This window comes from Phyllostomus hastatus, unplaced genomic scaffold (assembly GCF_019186645.2).
Source record: "Phyllostomus hastatus isolate PE091 unplaced genomic scaffold, TTU_PhHast_1.1 phas_contig_38, whole genome shotgun sequence".
In the NCBI taxonomy this organism is placed as follows: Eukaryota; Metazoa; Chordata; class Mammalia; order Chiroptera; family Phyllostomidae; genus Phyllostomus; species Phyllostomus hastatus.
The window spans coordinates 6870337-6890821 of NW_025333869.1; the positions used below are offsets into that span (position 1 = coordinate 6870337).

Here is a 20485-nt window from a genome sequence, read left to right on the forward strand (position 1 = left end):
AAAATGAAAGGAAAAGTTATTACTAATTATGCAGCAATGATAGGCACAAACCAGGGCTGCCTGGGCAAGCTGGGACATTTGAATGCCCTAAGTTCAAGACAGTATTTCACTTTGTTAAGGTTACAGAGAATTTTTTTTCAATGATTTGGAGATATAATTTGCACACCACAAAATTTATCCTTTTATAGGGTACAATCACTGATTTTTAGTATATTCAGAGTTGTGCTACCATCACCAAAATCTAAGTCAACAGTATTTGCATCAACACAAAAGGAAACTTGATACCTGTTAAGAGTCACTCCCAATTCTCCTTTCCCTTCAACTCCAGACACACACTTATCTAAATTCCATCTCTATGGACTTATCCATTCTGAACATTATATACAAATGGAATCACACATATGTGTTTCTGTGACTGGCTTTCTTCAATTAACAAAATATTTTCAAAATTCATCCATCCATATTGTAGCACATATTAATTCCTTATTCCTTCTTACTGCCGAGTAAGACTCCATTGTATGGATATAACACGATATCCGTTCAGAAAAAGTCAAGCCATTATTAATATAACAAGAACAATTTGAGCAACATAGATGTAATGTGGCAGCCAGGGAGAGTGGCCTGAAATGCACATGTGTGAACAATGATGATGTCACTGTACTAGTCAGAGGGGGTGGTACATGCTGTTGAGTGAGCATGTTTACCATGTGGCCATTGCATTCAAAATGAGTAGGTCAATGGGCAAAGGCTAAAAGCTTTCCCACTAAGATCAGGAACAAGAAAAGGATGCTCACTTTCACTACTCCTGTTCAACATAGTACTGGAAGTCCTAGCCACAGAAGTCAAAAAAGAAAAAGAAATAAAGGCATCCAAATTGGAAAGGAGGAAGCAAAACTGTTATTGTTTGCAGGTAACATGATAGCATACCTAGAAAACCCTATAGACTCCACCAAAAAACTATTCAATCTAATACGTGAATTTGGCGAAACAGCAGGATACAAAGTCATTATGCAGAAATCAAAGGCATTTCTGTACATCAACAATGAAATATGAGAAACAGAAATCAGGAAAAATCCCATTTAATATAGCAACAGGAAAAATAAAGTACCTACAAATAAACCTAACCAAGGATGTAAAAGACCTGTACTCAGAAAACTATACAACCCTGAAGAAGGAAATTAAGAAAGACACAAACAAATGGAAGCATGTGCCATGCTCTCAGATTGGAAGAATTAACATCATCAAAATGTCCATACTACCCCCCAAAATTTATAGATTCAACACAATCCATACTGAAATACCAATGACATATTCCACATATATAGAACAAACATTTCAAAAACTTACATGGAACCATAAATGACCCCCAGTAGCTGCTGCAATTTTGAGAAAGAAGAACAAAGTAGGAGGGATCACAATACCTGATATCAAACTATATTACAAGGCCACTGTAATCAAAACAGCCTGGTACTGGCATAACAACAGACACAAACAGACCAATGGAAAAGAACAGAGAGCCCAGGAATAAGCCCAAGTCTCTAAGGTCAATTCATATTTGACAAAGAGGGCAGCAGCATAAAATGGAGTAAAAACAGTCTCTTCAACAAATGGTGTTGGGACATCTGGACAGCTACATACAAAAAAATGAAACTCGATCACCAACTTACACAAAAATAAATTCAGGGTGGATAAAAGTCCTGACACCATAAAAGTCCTAGAGGAAAACACAGGGCAGGAAAATCTCAGATATTCCACAAGCAATATTTTCACTTATATGTCCCCTAGAGCAAGGCATATAAAGGAAAGAATAAACATTTGGGACCTTATCAAATTAAAAAGCTTCTGCATAGCTAAAGAAAGCAGCATTAAAATGAACACAGAACCAACTATATGAGAAAACATATTTGCCAATGATACCTCAGACAAGAGTCTGATCTCCAAAATATATAAAGATCTCACACTATTCTACGCCAGGACAACAAACAACCCAATTAAAAAATGGGAAAAAGACTTGAACAGATACTTCTCCAAGGTGGATATACAGAGGGCCAGTAGGCATATGAAAGGATGTTCAACATCACTAGCTATCAGAGAAATGCAAATGAAAACCACAATGAGATACCACTTCACACCAGTCAGAATGGCCATCATAAACAAATCAACAAACAAGTGTGGGAGAGGATGTGGAGAAAAGGGAACCCTAGTGCACTGTTGGTAGGAACACAGACTGATACAGCCACTGTGGAAAACAGTATGGAATTTCCTCAGAAAACTAAAAATGGAACTGCCTTTTGACTCAGCAATTCCACTGCTGAGATTATATCCTAAGAAATGTGAAACACCAATCCAAAAGAACCTATATGCACCCCAGTGTTCACAGCCACATTGTTTACAATAGCCAGGTACTAGAAACAGGCTAAGTGCCCATCAGTGAATGAGAGGATCAAAAAACTGTGGTACATTTACACAACAGAATACCATACTGCGGAAAGAAAGAACTCCTACCCTTTGTAACAGTGTGGATGGAACTGGAGAGCATTATGCTGAGTGAAATAAGCCAGACGATGATGGACAAATGCTACATGATCTCACCTGTAAGTGTAACCTAATCAACAAAACAAACAAATGAGTAAAACAAAACCAGAGACTTGGAAATAAAGAACAAATAGTCAGGGACCAGAGGGGAGAGTGATTAAGAGGGAAAGGAAGAGGAAGAAGCAAGAAAAGGAACATGAATAGAGGACTAATGGGCATGGAAAATGGGGGTGAGGGATGGGATGGGGTGAGCAATGAGGAAAAGGCGAGATAACTGTAACTGAACAACAATAAAAAAAGAAAAAGAAAACAATCCCATTCACAATTCCTTCAAAGAGAATAAAATACCTAGGAATAAACTTAACCAAGGACGAAAAATACCTGTACTCAGAAAATTATGACACTGAAGAAAGAAACTGAAGATACAAATAAATGGAAGCACATACTGTGTTCATTAATAAGTAGGATTCAACATCTTTAAGCATCATTAAAATGTCCATACTAACCAAAGCAATCTATAGATTCAAAGCAACTCCTGTCAAGATTCCAGTGACCTTTAGGACAGAACTAGAACAAATATTTCAAAAATTTATGTGAAACCACAAAATGCCCCACATAGCAAACATCAATCCTGAGAAAAAAGAACAAAGTTGGAGAAATGATGCTACCCAATATCAAACTGTACTGTAAGGCCATAGTAATCAAAAGAGCATAGTACTGGCAAAAAAAAACACATACATTAATGGAACAGAGTAGAGAGCCCCGAAATAAACCCACACATTTATAGTCAATTAATATTAGGCAGAGGAAGCAAGCACATACAATGGGCTAAATATAGTTTATTCAATAAATGATGTTGGGAAAATTGGGCAGATATGTACAGAAAAATGAAACTAAACTACCTTCTTACACCACACACAAGAATAAATTCAAAATGGATAAAAGACTTAACTATTAGACCTGAAACCATAAAAATTATAGAAGATGACATAGGCAGCAAAATCTCAGATATTACTCATAGCAATAGTTTAACAGATATACCTCCCCAGGCAAGGGGGAAAAAAGGAAAAATAAATGGAACTACATCAAACTAAAAAGTTTTTGCACAGCAAAGGAAATCAACAAAATAAAAAGACAACCACAAAATGGGAAAACATATTCACCAATACATGAGATAAGGGATTAATATACAAAATTTATAATGAAGTTACAAAATTCAACACCAAAAACTCAAAGAACCCAATTAAAAAATGGGCAAAGGACCTGAATAGACATTTATCCAAATATGACATACAGATGGCCAAGAGACATATGAAAAGATGCTCAATGTCACTAATCATCAGAGAAATGCAAATTAAAACCACAATGAGGTATCACCTCACACCTGTTAAAATAGCTATCATGAATAAACCAACCAACAAGTCCTGGTGAGGATGCGGAGAAAGGGGAACCCTTTCGCACTGTTGGTGGGAATACAGATTAGTGCAGCTACTGTGGAAAGCTATATGGAGATACCTCAAAAAATTTAAAAAGGATATGCCTTTTGACCCAATGATCCCACTTCTGGGAATACAAGGTCTGTCCAGAAGGTATCCAGCCACGTAATGTGAAAAATTGAGACATTTATTAAAGAAGATACAAGACACAAGAAACATTGTACACAGAACAATGATGCCTCAGTCCCCTTCAAAATAGAAACCCTGGGACCTCACACAGTTCTCCCAGTTGCCATCAGCTGCCCTATGGGATTTTCCTGAACCTTATCAATGGTCTGAAATCTCTTCCCTTACAAAGGTGATTTTAGTTTTGGGAAAAACCAGAAGTTGCAGGGAACCAAAGGTAAGCTGTAAGGGGATTGAGTCACATAGGTGACTTGATGTTTTGCCAAAAATTTCCACACAAGATGTGATGCATGAGCAGGCACATTGGTGATGAAGCTGCCAATCCCCAGATGCCCACAGCTGTGGTCTTCTGAATCATCCAAAGTTTCCATGGAGGAATGTTCAAGCTTAACACAAAAGTCTGATACAGATGCTCAGTCATTTTGAATGCAATGGCCACACAGTACACATGTTCTCTCAACAGTGTGTATTGCCCCCTCTGACTAGTACAGTGAAGTTGTCATTGTTTATGCATGTGCATTCCAGTTTACTCTCCTGGGCTACATCAATGTTGCACAAACCATTCTAGTTATATTAACAATGGCTGGACTTTTTCCTGAAAGACCTTGTATATCCAAAGGAACCCAAAACACTAATCTAAAAGAACATAGGTACCCCTATGTTCATTGCAGCATTATTTACAATTACCAAGATACAGATGTAGCCCAAGTAGTCCATCAGTAGATGAGTGGATAGAACAGTTACGGAACATTTACACAATGTAATATTACTTGCCTGTAAAAAGAAGAAAAGTTTAACCTTTGAGAAATAGGGATGGACCTGGAGAACATTATGCTAAGTGAAATATGCCAGTCAGAGAAAGACAAGTACTGTATGATTTCACAGATATGTGGAATCTCTTGAACAAACTGAACTAACAAGCAAAACAGAGACAAACCTACAGTTAGGGAGCTGGATGACAGCTATTGTGAGGGGAAGATTATGGGCAGAGGGACTGAGCAAAAAGGAAAAAGGACTCATGGACATGGACAACAGTGTGGTGACTATGTGTGGGAGGTGGGGGATATAAGGGGACTAAATGGCAATGGAAAAAATACAATAAAAATGTTTTTTAAAAAGAAATGGTGATATTTATAGATATCACAATATTCAGAGAGAGAAATGTGAGGTGCTTCTGAATTTACCAAATCAAAATGAAAACTTAAGCACTCCAATGCTTAAGATTTACATGTCCAATCAATTGCCTCTTATGCTACCACCATTCAGTTGAATTTCAAAATGATCCTTTAAGGCTCTGGAGAGAAAAGATATCTCTCCAGGGAGAGTTATTCTTAATGAACAGCTCATCTGGCAGCATGTTACAACGCCAACCCCAGCCCATGCTCACTTGCTCACTGGACACATCCTGTCAGTTTTAGACCAAGTAGGAATGAATGTGAAGGACCACTAAGATCAGCTAAGGGGCACCAGCAACTGGTATGATACAGCATAGCTCAGCAGAGAGCCATCTTCCTAACAGTGTTGTTCAATGCTGAGCAGATTTCTACCCAAATGACAAACTTAAGTACCCTTGACCAAACTTTACATATTTTAGTGCATCCCAGAGGAAAAACAAAAAAAGATAACAAACTGTAGTTAAACCACTAATTAACTAAGAAAAATAATATTTTAAGGTCAAAAAATGATAGGTATAAGAAATTAAGTAAGGATCTATCCAAAAAATAATTTCTCAGTGTTGGGGAGGAATACCTTGCATGTGAAAATCAAAAACATCCTCATTTGTTATGACTACTGGATAATGAATGCTTAGCAGCTCACCTAGTAACTGGCAACCTGCATATCAAATACCTTACTTGTTAGCACAGAATCAGATTAAATGACTTTGTATAATGGCTCTCACCTGTCCCTAGCAATAACAAACAGATCATCTTCATCATCTTCCTCAAAGAGGCTGGTCTTTTTCATAGTCTTCTGATCCTGGGTGGCCCCAGAGTCCCTAAGTTCTCCTCCTTTAGACCTGATGTCAGATGCTGAGTTGGTTTGTAAATCAGTGAAATTCCACAGGTCCTTAAAATATAAAATATGAATTAAAATCCAGTGGTAATGTTGTCTAAGGAACCTAGGAAGCAAATTAATATTTACATTCATTGAACTAAATTGTATCTAAACTAAATATTACAATAAGTGTACCACACCTGAAGAGAGTTCATGTCCAAGACTTTTCTTTGAACTCAAATCTACACTGCTGGGTTCTTTGACTTCACAGACCTTCTCATGCCTTTATCCTCCACTGCCTTCCACAATGGTTCTCCTCTCTAAGGTTCTGTTCTGTGTTAGGACAAGGGAACTTGTCCAATTTAGAGGATCAAAATTAATTAAAGAGGGAGATGAAAAGAAAGAGGAAAATTAAAAAATAAATCAAGAACTCTCAACCTTGGAGGAAAATAAATTTACAAATCCCAAAGCAGACTAGAAAAAAATGTGTAAAAAGCTCATGCTATGCACATGTAAGCACAACACAATGTAAGTTTGTAATGATCCTTTTACTACAAAAATCTGAATCCAGACTTAGCTTTACATGAAACCTCACCTGGCTATGCTCACCCCTTCAAATCAAGGAATTTTCAGTACATGCTTAAGTGGTCCTTTGGTCTCTAGAGTCTGCGTACGGCTTTGCAAATCAAAGTACAGTCCACAAGCCAGTAGCATCTCTTACTTAGAATCTCAGTTTCCATCCCAGACTTTCTGAATTAGAACCTGCACTCGTAACAGGATGCCCAGGGGATTTCTTCACATATTATAGTTTGAGACATGCTCCTCTAGAAAAGCAACTACATGCTAGACTCCCTGAAAGAGCTTTAGAAAAGTCCATACTTCCAAACCAAATAATTCAGAATCTCTAACAGTGGAACCCAATATTAGCATTTTTTAAAAATTCTCCAGGTGATTTCAAAAGGCAGCTAATGTCAAGAATCACTGTTCTAGAACATTAGTTATATTTACTCTGCAAGTAATGTTGCTCCCATCTTCCATGAACCGCTATAGTAAGAAAAACTCAACTGATGGTTGGCCATTACTACAGGGAAAATGACTAACAATGAAAAAAAAAAACAAACAAACAGGAAAATCCACCATAAATGTATACATTTGAGTAGAAAAAGGAAATTAAGTTGTGTCACTTTAGATTGCTTTCAATAAAAACATTAACACCTCCTTTGTTCCTATGAGAGGTGGCCCCTGCCCCATGCACACTAGGCCTCCAGAGGGACAGGTCAAGGTCTTAATGCGGCCTCCTCCTCCAAGGGCCTGATGGAGGTGGGAGTCGAATCTGTACACTCTCCCACTGACATTTTTTATTTTTTAAATGTTTACTTATTTATATTATTTATTTATTTTTACAGCGAGGGGAAAGAAAGGAGGAAGAAAGGGATAGAAACATTGATGTGGTAGAGAAACATCGATCAGTTGCCTTTTACACATTTCCAACTGGGTACCTGGCCCACAACACAGGCAGGTGTCCTGACTGTGAATCGAAATAGCAACCCTTTAGTCCACAGGCTGGCACTCAATCCACTGAGCCACACCAGCCAGGCTTCACTGCCTGTTTTTTTATGTTTTCCTTTCACTAAGGGATTTTAATTTGGGTTTATTTTTGGTTGAGTTGGCACTAATCCTTAAGATGCTATGAGAACCATTTCATCAAACATCAAAATACCAAATAAATTTGTGTTCTATAAAAATAAAATTAAAAACAATAAAAACATTAATATATCTACAATTTATCCATATCATACCCTCATAATTTGCCTATGTTAAAATAAAGAAGGGTGATTATGATAATAAAGGAAGATTTTTATTGCTCAGGGTTTTAATATCATTACATGTAAAGTCTTTTTCTGTACAGCTAAATCTGAACAGCAGCTAAACCATATTTCACTACTGACTTTGCTAATGTTTCTAGATAATAAATGGAAATACTGCTAAGATGCTAATAAAAAAAATATTCCTACCATGTCTAGATTCATATTCTTGATTAACTCTGTTATTATAGTGATTATGTAATAAAATAAAATAAGGCCTAACTTATTTGAATAAATATATATTATAATTTTAGGGTCATATTTCATTGATAACCATTTTTAAATGATTACCCTTTAATTATTAACCTTTCATTAATATTATATTAAATATCTTTAAGACAAAAATAGCTAGTCCTGTGAACACAGTCTTTAGTGACTGAACTTCACCAGATATAAAGTAGGTAGTAAAAGAAAATGGTTAGAATAGCCATACTCTTAAATCCCATCAAACAAAGCCCTATTCCTTTCTAGAAGATACTTTCAACCCACCTCCTCATCACTGCTGAACAATAAGGCAGATGCCTTCTTTTTGGAGGGCTCTGAGGGTTTTGCTTTCTCTTGGCTCTGAGTTGGTAGAGATATCTGCTTTTCAGCAGCTGTAGCCCCAAAAAGATTATCCTAGAAAAAAAAGTGGCAGAAGAGTATGACAACTTTATATATACATAAAAAAAAAAAAAAAAACTTAAGACATTCTCTCAATTCAAATTGTTAGAGAGTAAATCTCTAGTCAGGTACAAAATATATGTAACACTTATGGGGGAAAAATACAAAACATTAGTAAATCCCACTTCTCTCTCACATATAAGCCTGTGACAATCTAATATTCTCTAAGTGTACTCTCCTTCCACAAAAGGGAAATATGGCACAGAATGTGAAGGCAGAACACCTGGGAGTGAGCAGTGAGTTGGGAGAAATGTGGCCACACTGGTAGGGCAGGCCTTCTCTGATCACTGGTGAGGCCACAGCCTACAGCTGCCAGGAGAGCAGGCCAGCTCCCTGCACCTGTCTTTCTAGGAATAACACTCAGCAGCCATGGATAAAAGGGGTAAAATATGGGGCTTTCTCTACTCTTTAACATTTTCCAACGACACACACCCAAGACAGAGGGAAGGAATGACTTGTATTTCTGGTTAATTTTAATGAGACAATACACAATAATTTACTAAATAAAATCACTACTGACCTACTAAGAGCTGATTCTTATAGGTTCAAAGGCATTTGTAAATTTTTGTATCATCAAGCACTCCAGAGGTGCCCATTAAGGTACTTTTATTTAGATAAGAGTAACAAAATTATCAGAAAACCTGAGCTGGAGTTAAAACAGAAAAACACCCTGAACAGTATACTACAGCAGATGCACAGTCCTGAAATGTAAGGATTTGATAAAGAGAGCCTTTAAAAAGTGTGGGAAGGCAGGAAAGGCCATGAGAATAATGAATTGGTATCCAATGGGGATACAAAGACCAGAGCTAACATTTACTATGCACTTACTACGTGCTAGGCACTGTGCCAAAGGCTGTACATTAGTTGTTTGAACTATCACATTCAGATGGGTCGAGTTTTACTTGTCCAAGGTCCTTGATCTGCAAGTGGTGAAGCTAGGATACAGGCACAGAGACCTGACACCAAAGCCGAGAAGCTCAGCCACTGCCCAGGACCATGTAAGAATGAATGTTTGCTTTGTCTTTCCCCTTATTTCCTCCCCAACTTTTCTCTCTCATTCAGGGTGGGAAAGCAAAGCAAAATGAGGACATGGCTGCCTTCTCCTCTTGATCCCCCTTTATCCAAAACATTATTATAAATAACTGAGTATAACACAGACCCATCCTCTAAAAAGTATTTCTTAAAGGCAGAGTTTTAAAGGGAAATCTAAAAAGCCTTCCATAAGAGTTGGGTCAAGAATCTAATGTCCTGCCCATTGTATAGATAGCTAAGAGAACTTAAGAAAGGAGTCACTGAAATAGAAACCAAAATATTTTTGTTGTGTAGGCCTCAGTCCGAAGGCTGGATTGGTTCCATATTACTTTGTTCTATTGACTGAACCTCTCTGACTATAAAGCTGTATCAGCAACAGTTTTCTACTAATCAAAAACTTGATTATCTTGTGTTATAATAACAATGTTTACCTCTTCATCTTCATCATCAAAAAGCAAGACTGATGTGGGGAGTTTGCTAGGCAGGAGAGATGCATCTTTTGACTTATTCACATTTTGAGAGGAAAACAGATCCTGTTGGATGAAGGATAAAGTTCTTAGTAAACAAGATATATCAGTTTTTAAAGTATCTGACATAAAACACTGAAGACTATGACATGATGGCTGCAATGCATCTAGGTCTCTTTGCCAGAGACAGAAGCTTGCTAAGGCCATCCTTGAGGAACCTCCATCAGTCCGTCCTAGCTATGTACAGTATAAGCACCTGTGAGAAGGGAGAGACCACAGCTAACTCCAAGTAGCCTTACCGGAACCGAAAGGTTTGGATACTCCCACCTTGCTCTATCTTGGCATCCCACATGGATGATTTAATGCAAGGGAAAATTTTCCAATCAATCTCCTATCATGCTAAAATAAGAATGACTTCCTTTTTCTGTTAAAAAAATCAGAGGGATTAAATTTTGTTTCCATAATGGAAACAAAAACTAGCTTCTTAAATTACTGGATCTATAACCGTTTTATTTAGTTACAGATAAGAGTATAGTATTTGTTACTCTTATAAGAGTATATTATTTCTTTTAAATAAATAAAAATTTAATTTTTATTTTAAAATGTTTGGTATTCTACTTGAACTATAGAGCTAGGAGATGTTGTAAACTATTTAAAAATCTGGTAGATTCTAAAGAAATTTTCAAAACCACAAAATGTTGGCCTATAATGCAAAGAAAGAGCTGCAAACTGGGCTGCATGAATTAGCATAAAATTAGCTGAATGAATTTAAGATAAAACAGAACAACTGTTTCTTCAGGAAAAAATAATACACAAGAGCCAGACATCTAAATAGGACAAGAACATAGTTTCTAAGACCTTTCTGAATAATGTTTCCATTATGGAATCAGTGTTTATTCCTCAAATAAAGACCTAAGTCTACTGGTTGTTGCTTGAGACTCATGGAGTCCCATGGGTCTATTCAGGTAGAAGAGGCCACACAAGAAACTCCAGGCTTTCTATGCCTCTCCTCCATTTTACATATTGGCAAGAGATCACTTAAAGAAAGGATTCTGCAGCTTTAAAAACAAGTAAACAAAAGCAAAGAACAAAAACAAATTTCAACATCACAATTTTGGACCCTCAACTAACAACATGCTTGGTGCTGGGATAAAAGCTTTTCCATTACTTCAAACATGTCCCCAGAATGACTTCATAGGGCAAGCTTTAGCTCCACACTTCAGATACAGAGGCAGGAGTAAAGAATCTATCCTTCTGGTCCAAAGCTTTGTCTTCTACACGAGGCGCATCAAACTCATTTTCATCAGGGGCCACATCAGCCTTGTGGTTGCCTTCAAAGGGCCATATGTAATTTCAACTCCTTAAAGTTAAGGAGTAGTTACATTTATACAGTCCTAAAATTACATGCAGCCCTTTGAAGGCAAAGCAAAGCTGATATGGCCCCCAGTGAAAATGAGTTTGACACCCCTGTTCTACACTACACTGTTCTACTTCTCCAAGCCTAAGCACCCTGACAGTATCCAATAAAAACAATAATCTATGATGATACACATGGATCAAAGCATTCAGGAGTAGTTTTAAAAACCTGCCTAAAAATTCTTTTATACTCCTACCATCAGTAAGTGGAGTCTGTATCCTCTACCCTTGAACCTGGGCAAGGCTTTATGATTGTCTCAACCAACAGAATGCAGCAGAAGTGACAACACCAACTTCCAAGGTGAGTGTACAAAAAGCAATATAGCCTCTGCACAGCCCTCAGGAATCTCACTTGGAAGCTCTGGGCCATCGTGTAATAAGTCCAATTTCCCAGAAGCTGCCATGGTGAGAGACACACAAAGATAAAGAGAGAAGGGTGTCAGTGCCCCAGGTGCCCCAGCTCTATGAGTCTTTTCCCCCAGGCACCAAAAACATGAGAGATGTTTCTTAGTCCAGCTACCTTTGCACTAGGAACTACACAACACCCTAAATAAAAAGTGCTTAGCTGAACCCAGTCAACTTCTAGAACCATTTTTAGGGTAATTAAACATATCAATGTTTTAGGTTACTAAGTTTTGGAGTGATTTATTTCATGGCAATAAGTAACTAGAACACCTTTGAAATCACTGAAATTGCTCACCTCTGTTTCCCTTTGTAGTTAACAACTGCTTGGTGGCTTACTAAGTGCCACTAACTAGTGCAGGCATTATGGATAAGAGCAAGGAACAAAACACCCTACCCTCACTGCACCTTCCTAGTTAGGACAGAGACAATGAACAAGTGGGACACAAAATGTCACCAACCATTCATACTATAAGAGAACTATACAACAGAAGGGTGTGTGCTGGTGAGCTTGCGATTATGCAAAGGGGTGTCAGGAGAGGCCTATAAAAAGCTGGAAAAAGTGAGGAACCAAGCCTTCTGAATTCTGGGAAGAGCATTCCCAGAGAGGCAAGAGCCAGTGCAAAGACCTCAAAGTGGGGAACTCAGGATAAAACCAGAGTGTGAAGCCCATCGTGCTCTGCCCATGTGTCAGGATTTTGGTTGATTCCTATCTTCTGTACACTGGACATCAATAAAATATAAGCCTCCAAGGTTTTATTTATATCTACAGTAAATCACTCTACTTAACAAAAAACTGTATGTTCATCCTGGCTGTTAGTGCAAAGTAACCACTAGAGTTTAGCTCAAAGTTCACAAAATCTGAAATTACTATATATTGCTGCCCTGCCCACATAATTTTCTATGAAAGGGACTGATTGTTGCCATTACATTCTCATACATGTCTCAGATCCCCTAAAAGCCTGGCCTAAAATTAGTTCTCAAAGGACTTAGGCCTATGGGAATCAGAAAAAGCAATGACGCTTCTGAGAGCTGGTACTACTCCACTGAAAATGTATCTCCAGGCACACGCAGGTGCCTGGAAGACTCAGGCTGTCTGTAAACCAGTGCCAGCCACAAACTGTTACAGGTCTTGAGAGAAAAACCTGTGCCAGAATACTTATCACTTCATCAATAAGCCCAGTTTTTTTAAAGATTTGAATTATCTATTTTTAGAGAGGGGGGAGGGAAGGAGAAAGAGAGGGAGAGAAACATCAATGTGCAGATGCCTCTTGAGTGCCCACTACTGGAGACGTGGCCCATAACCCATGAATATGCCCTGACTAGGAATCAAACCAGGAACCCTCTGGTTGGCAGGCCGGCACTCAATCCACTGAGCCACTCCAGCCAGGGCCCAGTTTTTAGTGAGACTACCAAAAACATAAGCATTGTGTAAATTTCCATTGGGATACAAGTACCTCACTGCACTGAGAATCAATAGTCGGTCTAAAATTTGAGCATCTTATAGACAGAGTATTTTCCTCCCAGAAAATGCACTAGACTGAAACCCAAGAATGAACACTACTGTACACATACAAAATGTACACATATTGCTTTCTAAAGACCATGTATTCGCAAGAGGTTATTTTCAAAGAAAGAACTAAAGAACATAATAAAAAGTCTTGTACCTCTACTGAGAAAATCCTGATTTGGAAATAGTTTCTAATGCTACATCCATTAATTCTCAGAACTAAAAAAAGAATTCTTACCTCAGTATCTTCCTCATCTGAAAATAAACCTTTTTGAGTCTTTCTTTCTGACAAGAGATTAAGACTGTTGCTGGAAGACAGGGTGACCTTGTTGGAAAAAAAAAATTGAAAGTTAACAAACAAGATACCTGGAAATGACAGTTTATTCAATCATTCATCCAGAAAATGTACCGAGTCTCTGCTATGATAAAGTCAAACCACACACCAGGGAAATAAAGACATTATGGACCTTGGACATATATCAAGTTTACTCAAAGAATTAACTCAAAATGAGAAGTATCATAAGAATTTTAAAATTGGTGTCAGTTAGGTAGGAAAGAGGAAGGAAATAGTATCTTGATAAAGTAAATTTCTCAGGACAGACAAGGCCTAGACACGGGAGATGGTACAGCAAGGACATTCCAGGCAGAGGGCACTATGTGAGGAGACAAAAGCAGGAAAAAAGCAGCAGGCACATCTGGTGCATCAGAGACTAGAACCGGCTGCCTACCTACCTCATAAGTACCTAAATGGGATATGTACAGCTGGAGCTAGCATAGGAAGGCAGGACACCCTAAGAGCCTGACAGGTTCTGAATGCTAGGACCTAGGCGGTCGGCAGCAGGAAGGTCAGGGTTTCGTAAAAAAGACATGACATGAAATGTGCTTTAGAAAGATCAAAGTGTACAGGACAGCAAAGGGTAGAGAAAATAGCCAAAAGAGCTTAAGGACTGGAAGGGACGCATCCCATTGGCCAAATACAGGTCAATAATATCCATGAGCATCAAATAATGCTCATGGCTTATAATAAATAGAAAATTTATGATCCTATAGTGATACTAAAAAAGCAGGAAAAAGAAAAGGCTCTTCTTTTCAGAAAAATGCCACCTAACAAAGGTAGAAGACATGCAAGAATTAGAAAAACATTATTTTGCACTCCGCAATATGATAACTAGTTCAGGTACAGATCATCAATGGATGTTACAACAACTGGGTATGGCAAAATCCTAACAACTGCTAGATCTTGGTGGTAGTTCTTTGGGTGTCAGTTTTCCTCTTCTTGCAACTTTGTGTGTCTGAAGTTCTTCAGTATACACTTGGAAGTAAACTATTTCCACGTCTGGTTCCATATCAACACTCCTACACTCAGTCTTCCCTCCTTCTCACCTTTCTTTTTGTTCTTGCTGTATATTCATCTGTCTGATTCACCATAGCTTCTGGCAAAGCTACTGCCTTTTCTTTGAACAGATCTCCTTCTTCATCATCAAAGATATTGGCAGGGGATTTGACTTTTTCTTTAAAAAGATACCACAGCATAAAATTATATTAAGGTAAAAAAATCCCACCATAAAATACACAGATTAAAACTTCTTCCCTCCCAAAGAATAAATTTAGAAAGTATGTTATTTCTTGATTAGTTATGAAGAAATATTACATGCACTAGATTTGAATTTTTCAAAGAACACAAGAGCAGCTAAAATGAAACACAGGACAGATGGTTTAACCATCTGGTTTACACATATATCCAACAAACAGCATCCCATGCCTAGAGTAGCTTGGACTGGCATAAAAGGTACAGAGAGACCTATAGAGAGAAAGATCACTTGAGAGTCAATCACTCTAAAAAGCTGAAAAATGAGGATAAGCTCTTGCTTTTAAAAATCAAATTATACAAAAGCATATAAAAACAAACACTGAAATCTTCCCCCTAGCTCCACTTCCCCACCCAAACAAGATGGCCACTGGAACAGTTTGGTATATACATGCTTCTAATTCTCACAAATGATATAATAATTATTAACTTCAGTCATTCATAAATAGGCAGTAAATGGTAATTTGAGCAATGAATGCTACAATTTGCATTTTTCACTTAATGTACCTAGGGTATTTTACCATATCAACATAGATCTCATTCTTTTTAGCAGGTTCACAACATTCCACTGAATGGAAGAACCACAATTTACCCTACTGATGAGTATTTGGGTGGTTGCCACCTTTTCACTACCACAAGCACTGCTGCACTGAATGAAGTGTATGTCACTGAAATGAGGGCACTATTTCATGAATGTCCCAAGACAGCAATAGCTGTCAAGACAGGAGCATTAATTTATTTGTGATTCCAAATCACTTCCAAGCCACCAGTGGCAGTCAGCACAGATCTGAGAGTATTATGCATCCATCTGCACTCTTTCTAAAATAACCAGGCAATTACTTTCCTCACTTTCTCCTTCCATCCTTATTTTCCACACCTATGACTGAAAAAGGGGCTAGTGCAACCCACAGACCAGCAATCTCTGCCCACTGGAAAGCTTGCTACAAATGTAAAATTGCAGGTTCCATTCCACAACTACTGACTCAGAATCTGCATTTTGATAAGAGCCCCTGAAGAGTCATCTGCACATTAAAGAACTGATTTAGAGGGGTGATTTCACGAATACAGTGGCTTAAATTTGAGGGGAGAAGAAAGGAAGAGTGCCAAAGTGTCCAAGTGCCTGAAAACCCTAGCACACAAGGAAAAGTCAAGGTTATCTGGGCTTTTGGAAAAGAGAAGGGAAACTGGGAAATAAACAGCTAACGTGGCATTCTGCTCATAGGGTTTACGAAGAACTACTGGAAGAAAGTGTGATTAGAACTTTTTCTATAATTCCAAAGGTGAGAACTAAAATTCTTGAGTAATTATAGGGAAACAGATTAAAACCAGTTCTAAGGAAGAATTCCTAGTTATTAGTTTCATCAAAGCAGAAAAGATTGGTTCATAAAATAGAGATCCCCAAAGTACCATGCCTATATAAGCAGAGATATAACAACTCTCTGGCAGGAATGCTTGAGGAGGGATTCTGATACTACATGAGATATGAAATGGAGGAGTTTTATGTCCTTTTAGGTCAATACTATTTCATGGCAAAATTCATAAAAAGGCTGGAACAGGCAACTACCTGTCTTGGAGGGTTTGCTACAGGATGCTGCAAAAAAGTCATCATCACCATCATCGTTGTTAAAGAGGCCAGTGGGTGCTGGGAGGTACAAACTTTTCCCTGATGTAGGCTGCTTGGGCTTCTGGGGATCCGTAAGTGATGGAGCAGAGGTTGCACCAAACACATCAGTGTCCCCTGTGGATAGAGAAGCAACACAACCTGTCTACAAGCTAGTATGTGTAGGCCTCCTGACTACAGAAAAAAAAACCACTATTGCCCACCAAGAATTTTAAGCTTCAGTTCATCCACAGAACCCAATAAGGACCCATTACTTCCATCCTCTTCTGCTATAGAGCATCCCATAATCAAAGTTACCTGGTCACTCAAAGACAAAAAGGTCAAAAGTCAAAGGGTCAAAAGGTCAAAGGTCAAATTTCTGAGAGAATACGAGCTAACCCCAGTAAATGATCTCTTTCTGGAAGCTGTCCTATGCCTTCTGAAGCTCCTCTTATTTCTCCAGCCTGCCCTCAGAAAATGGCAATTTTAAAAATTACAAAATGATTCTTACATAGTTTTAAAAAAAAAAAAACCCTCTAATACAATACCTAAAAATACAGAAACTGCTCCTGCTGGGATTTTCTTTCCAGGTTTGGAGGATGCAGACACTAAAATGAGAAAGAATGAAATAATCACTTCAACAAAGAAAGTAACCTTGCTTATTAAGTGCACCTTCCTAAAATATGTTCAACGCAATACATAGCTAATAAGAGGCCTTTTAAAACTAATTTTTCCTAAGTCATTTTAAAATTCCTTAGTATCTTCCTTACCAACACCATGCTATTACTTTTCCTTGGTACTAATGCAATCTCAGCTGTGAGTCCCATAGAAAATCACTGTGACTCTAAGCAGACAAGAGCAGGGGTGTTGGCTAGAGAGGCCAAGGAGGACGCAGAGCACAATGGGGTGGCAGGGGCAGAGCAAGCAGTGCTCCTCCACAGTGCCCACTCTATCCATTACTATTTGTGAGAATGAATAACACCAAAAAAGGAAAAAAATATGAGACATCAGTGAAAAAATGAAGACAGTAACAAAAAAGAGGGAAACTAGGCAAGTCACCTACTCCAAAAAGCAGAGAACAGGAACCATACAATAATCAAGGCAGTATCATAGCAAGTCCAAAATCTGACAGCTTGTGGCCTGGGGAGATTAAGTTGCTTAAAATAACTAATTCCTAATTCCCAAGAACTCACACAGACCTAAAGAAATAAAATTTGTAAGTTTTTAATTTTTTTTATGTGTGCCTTTTATGAAGTCCACAGCTGATTATAATGCACACTAGGCTGGGGATCCCCAATTTAATGATCCCCAATTTATATGCAGAATTTTAGAAATGTTTCTTTGACTTAAATTGATTAAATTAAAATATCTTCAATGCTGCTACAGTATTCTTCCTGTTTGAGTTTTTAAGGAATTCTCTAAGAGGTAAAACTATGATGTAGGTTTACAGATGGTACTCTTTGTTCCTTCCAACACATTAACTATAACAAGGCAAACACAACAGCTTCCTGCCTACCAAAACAGCAAAGTCTGAAGAACTTCAGGGATTCTAGCTCCTAGTGGACAATAAACAGCTTTGGAATCTGTACATAAACAAGCACAGTCAGTCTCAGTCCAAGCTTACCTTCACTAACAGGTGCCCGAGCCGCCTGATTCTGAGGGGCTTCCGTGAAGAGGTCACTCTGGTTGTAATATGGTATAATGACACAGAATTCAAAAAAGCAATGGAAAAAAGTAGCTGCATTTGAGGCTTTCTAAAGAAAAGTACTTGTAAAGTTTAAAGATACTTGCTGTTCTGACAGAAAATCAGCTCCAAAGTGAAGACTATGATAAATCAGACCATAAATAAATTAGGTCTGTCTAAGAATTAAAATACAAACATGGACGATGACAACAGATAAGGTAAGAAAGAACTGCTAATCAAGTAAATTGTTCACTATTAACACTTTCACATACTCTTCTCACCTTACAAAGAGCACCAAGATACAACATTTTCTCTTTGTGATTCTTAGTTCAAATTTCCCCAACTATAAAAGCAGAAGCAACTTCCAACTAAGAAGCCATTTTTTTCCCTACTAAAAGAACAAAGTGCATTCCTTCCAAAACATAGCTATGGAGAATGACTCACCTCCTCATCCTCATCATCAAAAAGTCCCTTCCCTCCACTGAAGAGGCCATGTCTAGAGCCAAATGGTGAGAAGTCTTCATCTGTCAGCTTGGGGGGTGTGAACAAGTTATCCTCTTCATCTAGCAAACAGAAAGGAATGTTTTGCAGGGACAGTTAAAGATGAAGCTGAAACTCAAATTCCAGAGGTTAGCTTTCACAACTTCTCCAAAATTGGAATGAAATTTATCTAACCATATTTATTTTTCTTGAAGCAATTATACTGTTCAATTGCCATTCAAGACCCAACCTACCATAAACGTGGGGACAGGGTACAGACTAAACAAAGAGGTCTGTGGACTGATGGTCTCAAGTAGGAAAGTAATAGACATTACAGTTTAATATGAAAGACCCTGATACCTTCTTTATTGAAAAAAAAAAGCTAGATTCCCTAATTTTCATACTTTTAGAGAATTCCAGAAATATAGCTGATGACTGATATACAATCTAATAATTCAAATCTTCACAGCATTTTTTCCTACACATCCATCTCTCCTCCTAGCAGTCAAACCATGCTTTTAAATACTATAAAAACATGAACGAAGAGACAGACTCCATTTATCAAGCATTTAAAATGTATATCATAAATTATGTAAGTGATATTCCTGAGTTAAGAGACACCTAAAAAGAACAGAATTGGGTGACATAAAAGGGATGGCAGCATGAGAGGTCCCCTTGAAGTTTCAACAATTTAAACAGGTATAATTCAACAAAGTATTCCCTGCTCAACACACAAACACATCTGAGAATTCCATGCATTGAAACACTTAAAAGTGGACAAGTGGGAAAAAAACCCATGGAGTTGGAATGGGAGAAGAGCTGAGAGAAGCCAAAGACACAGTCTGAAGCTGGCAGCCTGGAGCTCACTGCAGTGCTCACCCTGAAGAGGAGAGGACTTGTTGTCACCGACATTCCAGCCATGCCAGCTGGGAAAAGCAAAGAGATACAGTGAGCATTCCTGCAGAAGTGGTCAGTGGGTACTGAGGCTGGGCCAGGGACTCGAGCAGCCACAAAGCTCAGAGGTATGGCCACAGTTGCCTGGCAATCAGCAGTACAAACAAAGAAAGCAAGCCACAGAGAGAGCCTTCCTGCCTCTCCTCGCAGTCCCAGAACCCTCCCCTTTAACCATTTCAGAGCCAGCACCTAGAAAAAGCTGTAGCAGTGTCTGCTTGCAGAGAACATTATCTGCAAAACTGAGAGCTGGTACTACAGAAACATTCTTTCCCTGAGTGACAGGTATCCTCTACAACTAATCCCAGGGTCCAATAGAGATACAGAGGGAAGGACACTGAGTCTGCCAGTCACCATCACTGGGAGAGCAAAGCAACAAAGACAGCAGGCAGCTTCCTCTAGCTCACCCCACCCACACATATCCCAGCTGCCCTGATGGCAGCATCTGGCTGCAGGGGACAACACTGGGATCTCACAGATATGGAACACCATGGCCCACCACATTCCCCTGCAGGGTTGGTGCCCTGAGACCAAGGTGACCTGAACACAAAGGAGATGCCCAGCTTTTCAGGAAACACAGAACATTTTCTGCCACCCTGCACAGATCTGAGAAGCCAGAGCAGTAAAAGAGAACAACAATAACAACAACAACAATAAAAAACCCTTGGGATTCCA

At 38.4% G+C, this 20485-nt stretch overlaps 1 protein-coding gene across 7 annotated transcripts in view; it reads right to left on the reverse strand.

Annotated features, from left to right (window-relative positions):
- The window catches only part of LOC123820845 (WASH complex subunit 2C-like), a 76174-nt gene that overhangs the window by 19247 nt on the left and 36442 nt on the right, over positions 1 to 20485 (reverse strand). For 6 of the 7 annotated variants that reach the window (XM_045841813.1, XM_045841816.1, XM_045841812.1 and 3 more), the window contains 9 exons: positions 18824 to 18942; positions 18320 to 18377; positions 17244 to 17303; positions 16660 to 16833; positions 14891 to 15018; positions 13746 to 13832; positions 10144 to 10245; positions 8507 to 8635; positions 6058 to 6224 (listed from right to left, as the gene is read on the reverse strand). In XM_045841813.1, coding sequence (XP_045697769.1) covers positions 6058 to 6224; positions 8507 to 8635; positions 10144 to 10245; positions 13746 to 13832; positions 14891 to 15018; positions 16660 to 16833; positions 17244 to 17303; positions 18320 to 18377; positions 18824 to 18942 — 1024 coding nt within the window. Of the gene's footprint in view, positions 1 to 6057; positions 6225 to 8506; positions 8636 to 10143; positions 10246 to 13745; positions 13833 to 14890; positions 15019 to 16659; positions 16834 to 17243; positions 17304 to 18319; positions 18378 to 18823; positions 18943 to 20485 lie in introns of those variants that run through there. The other variant, XM_045841817.1, reaches the window with a different exon arrangement.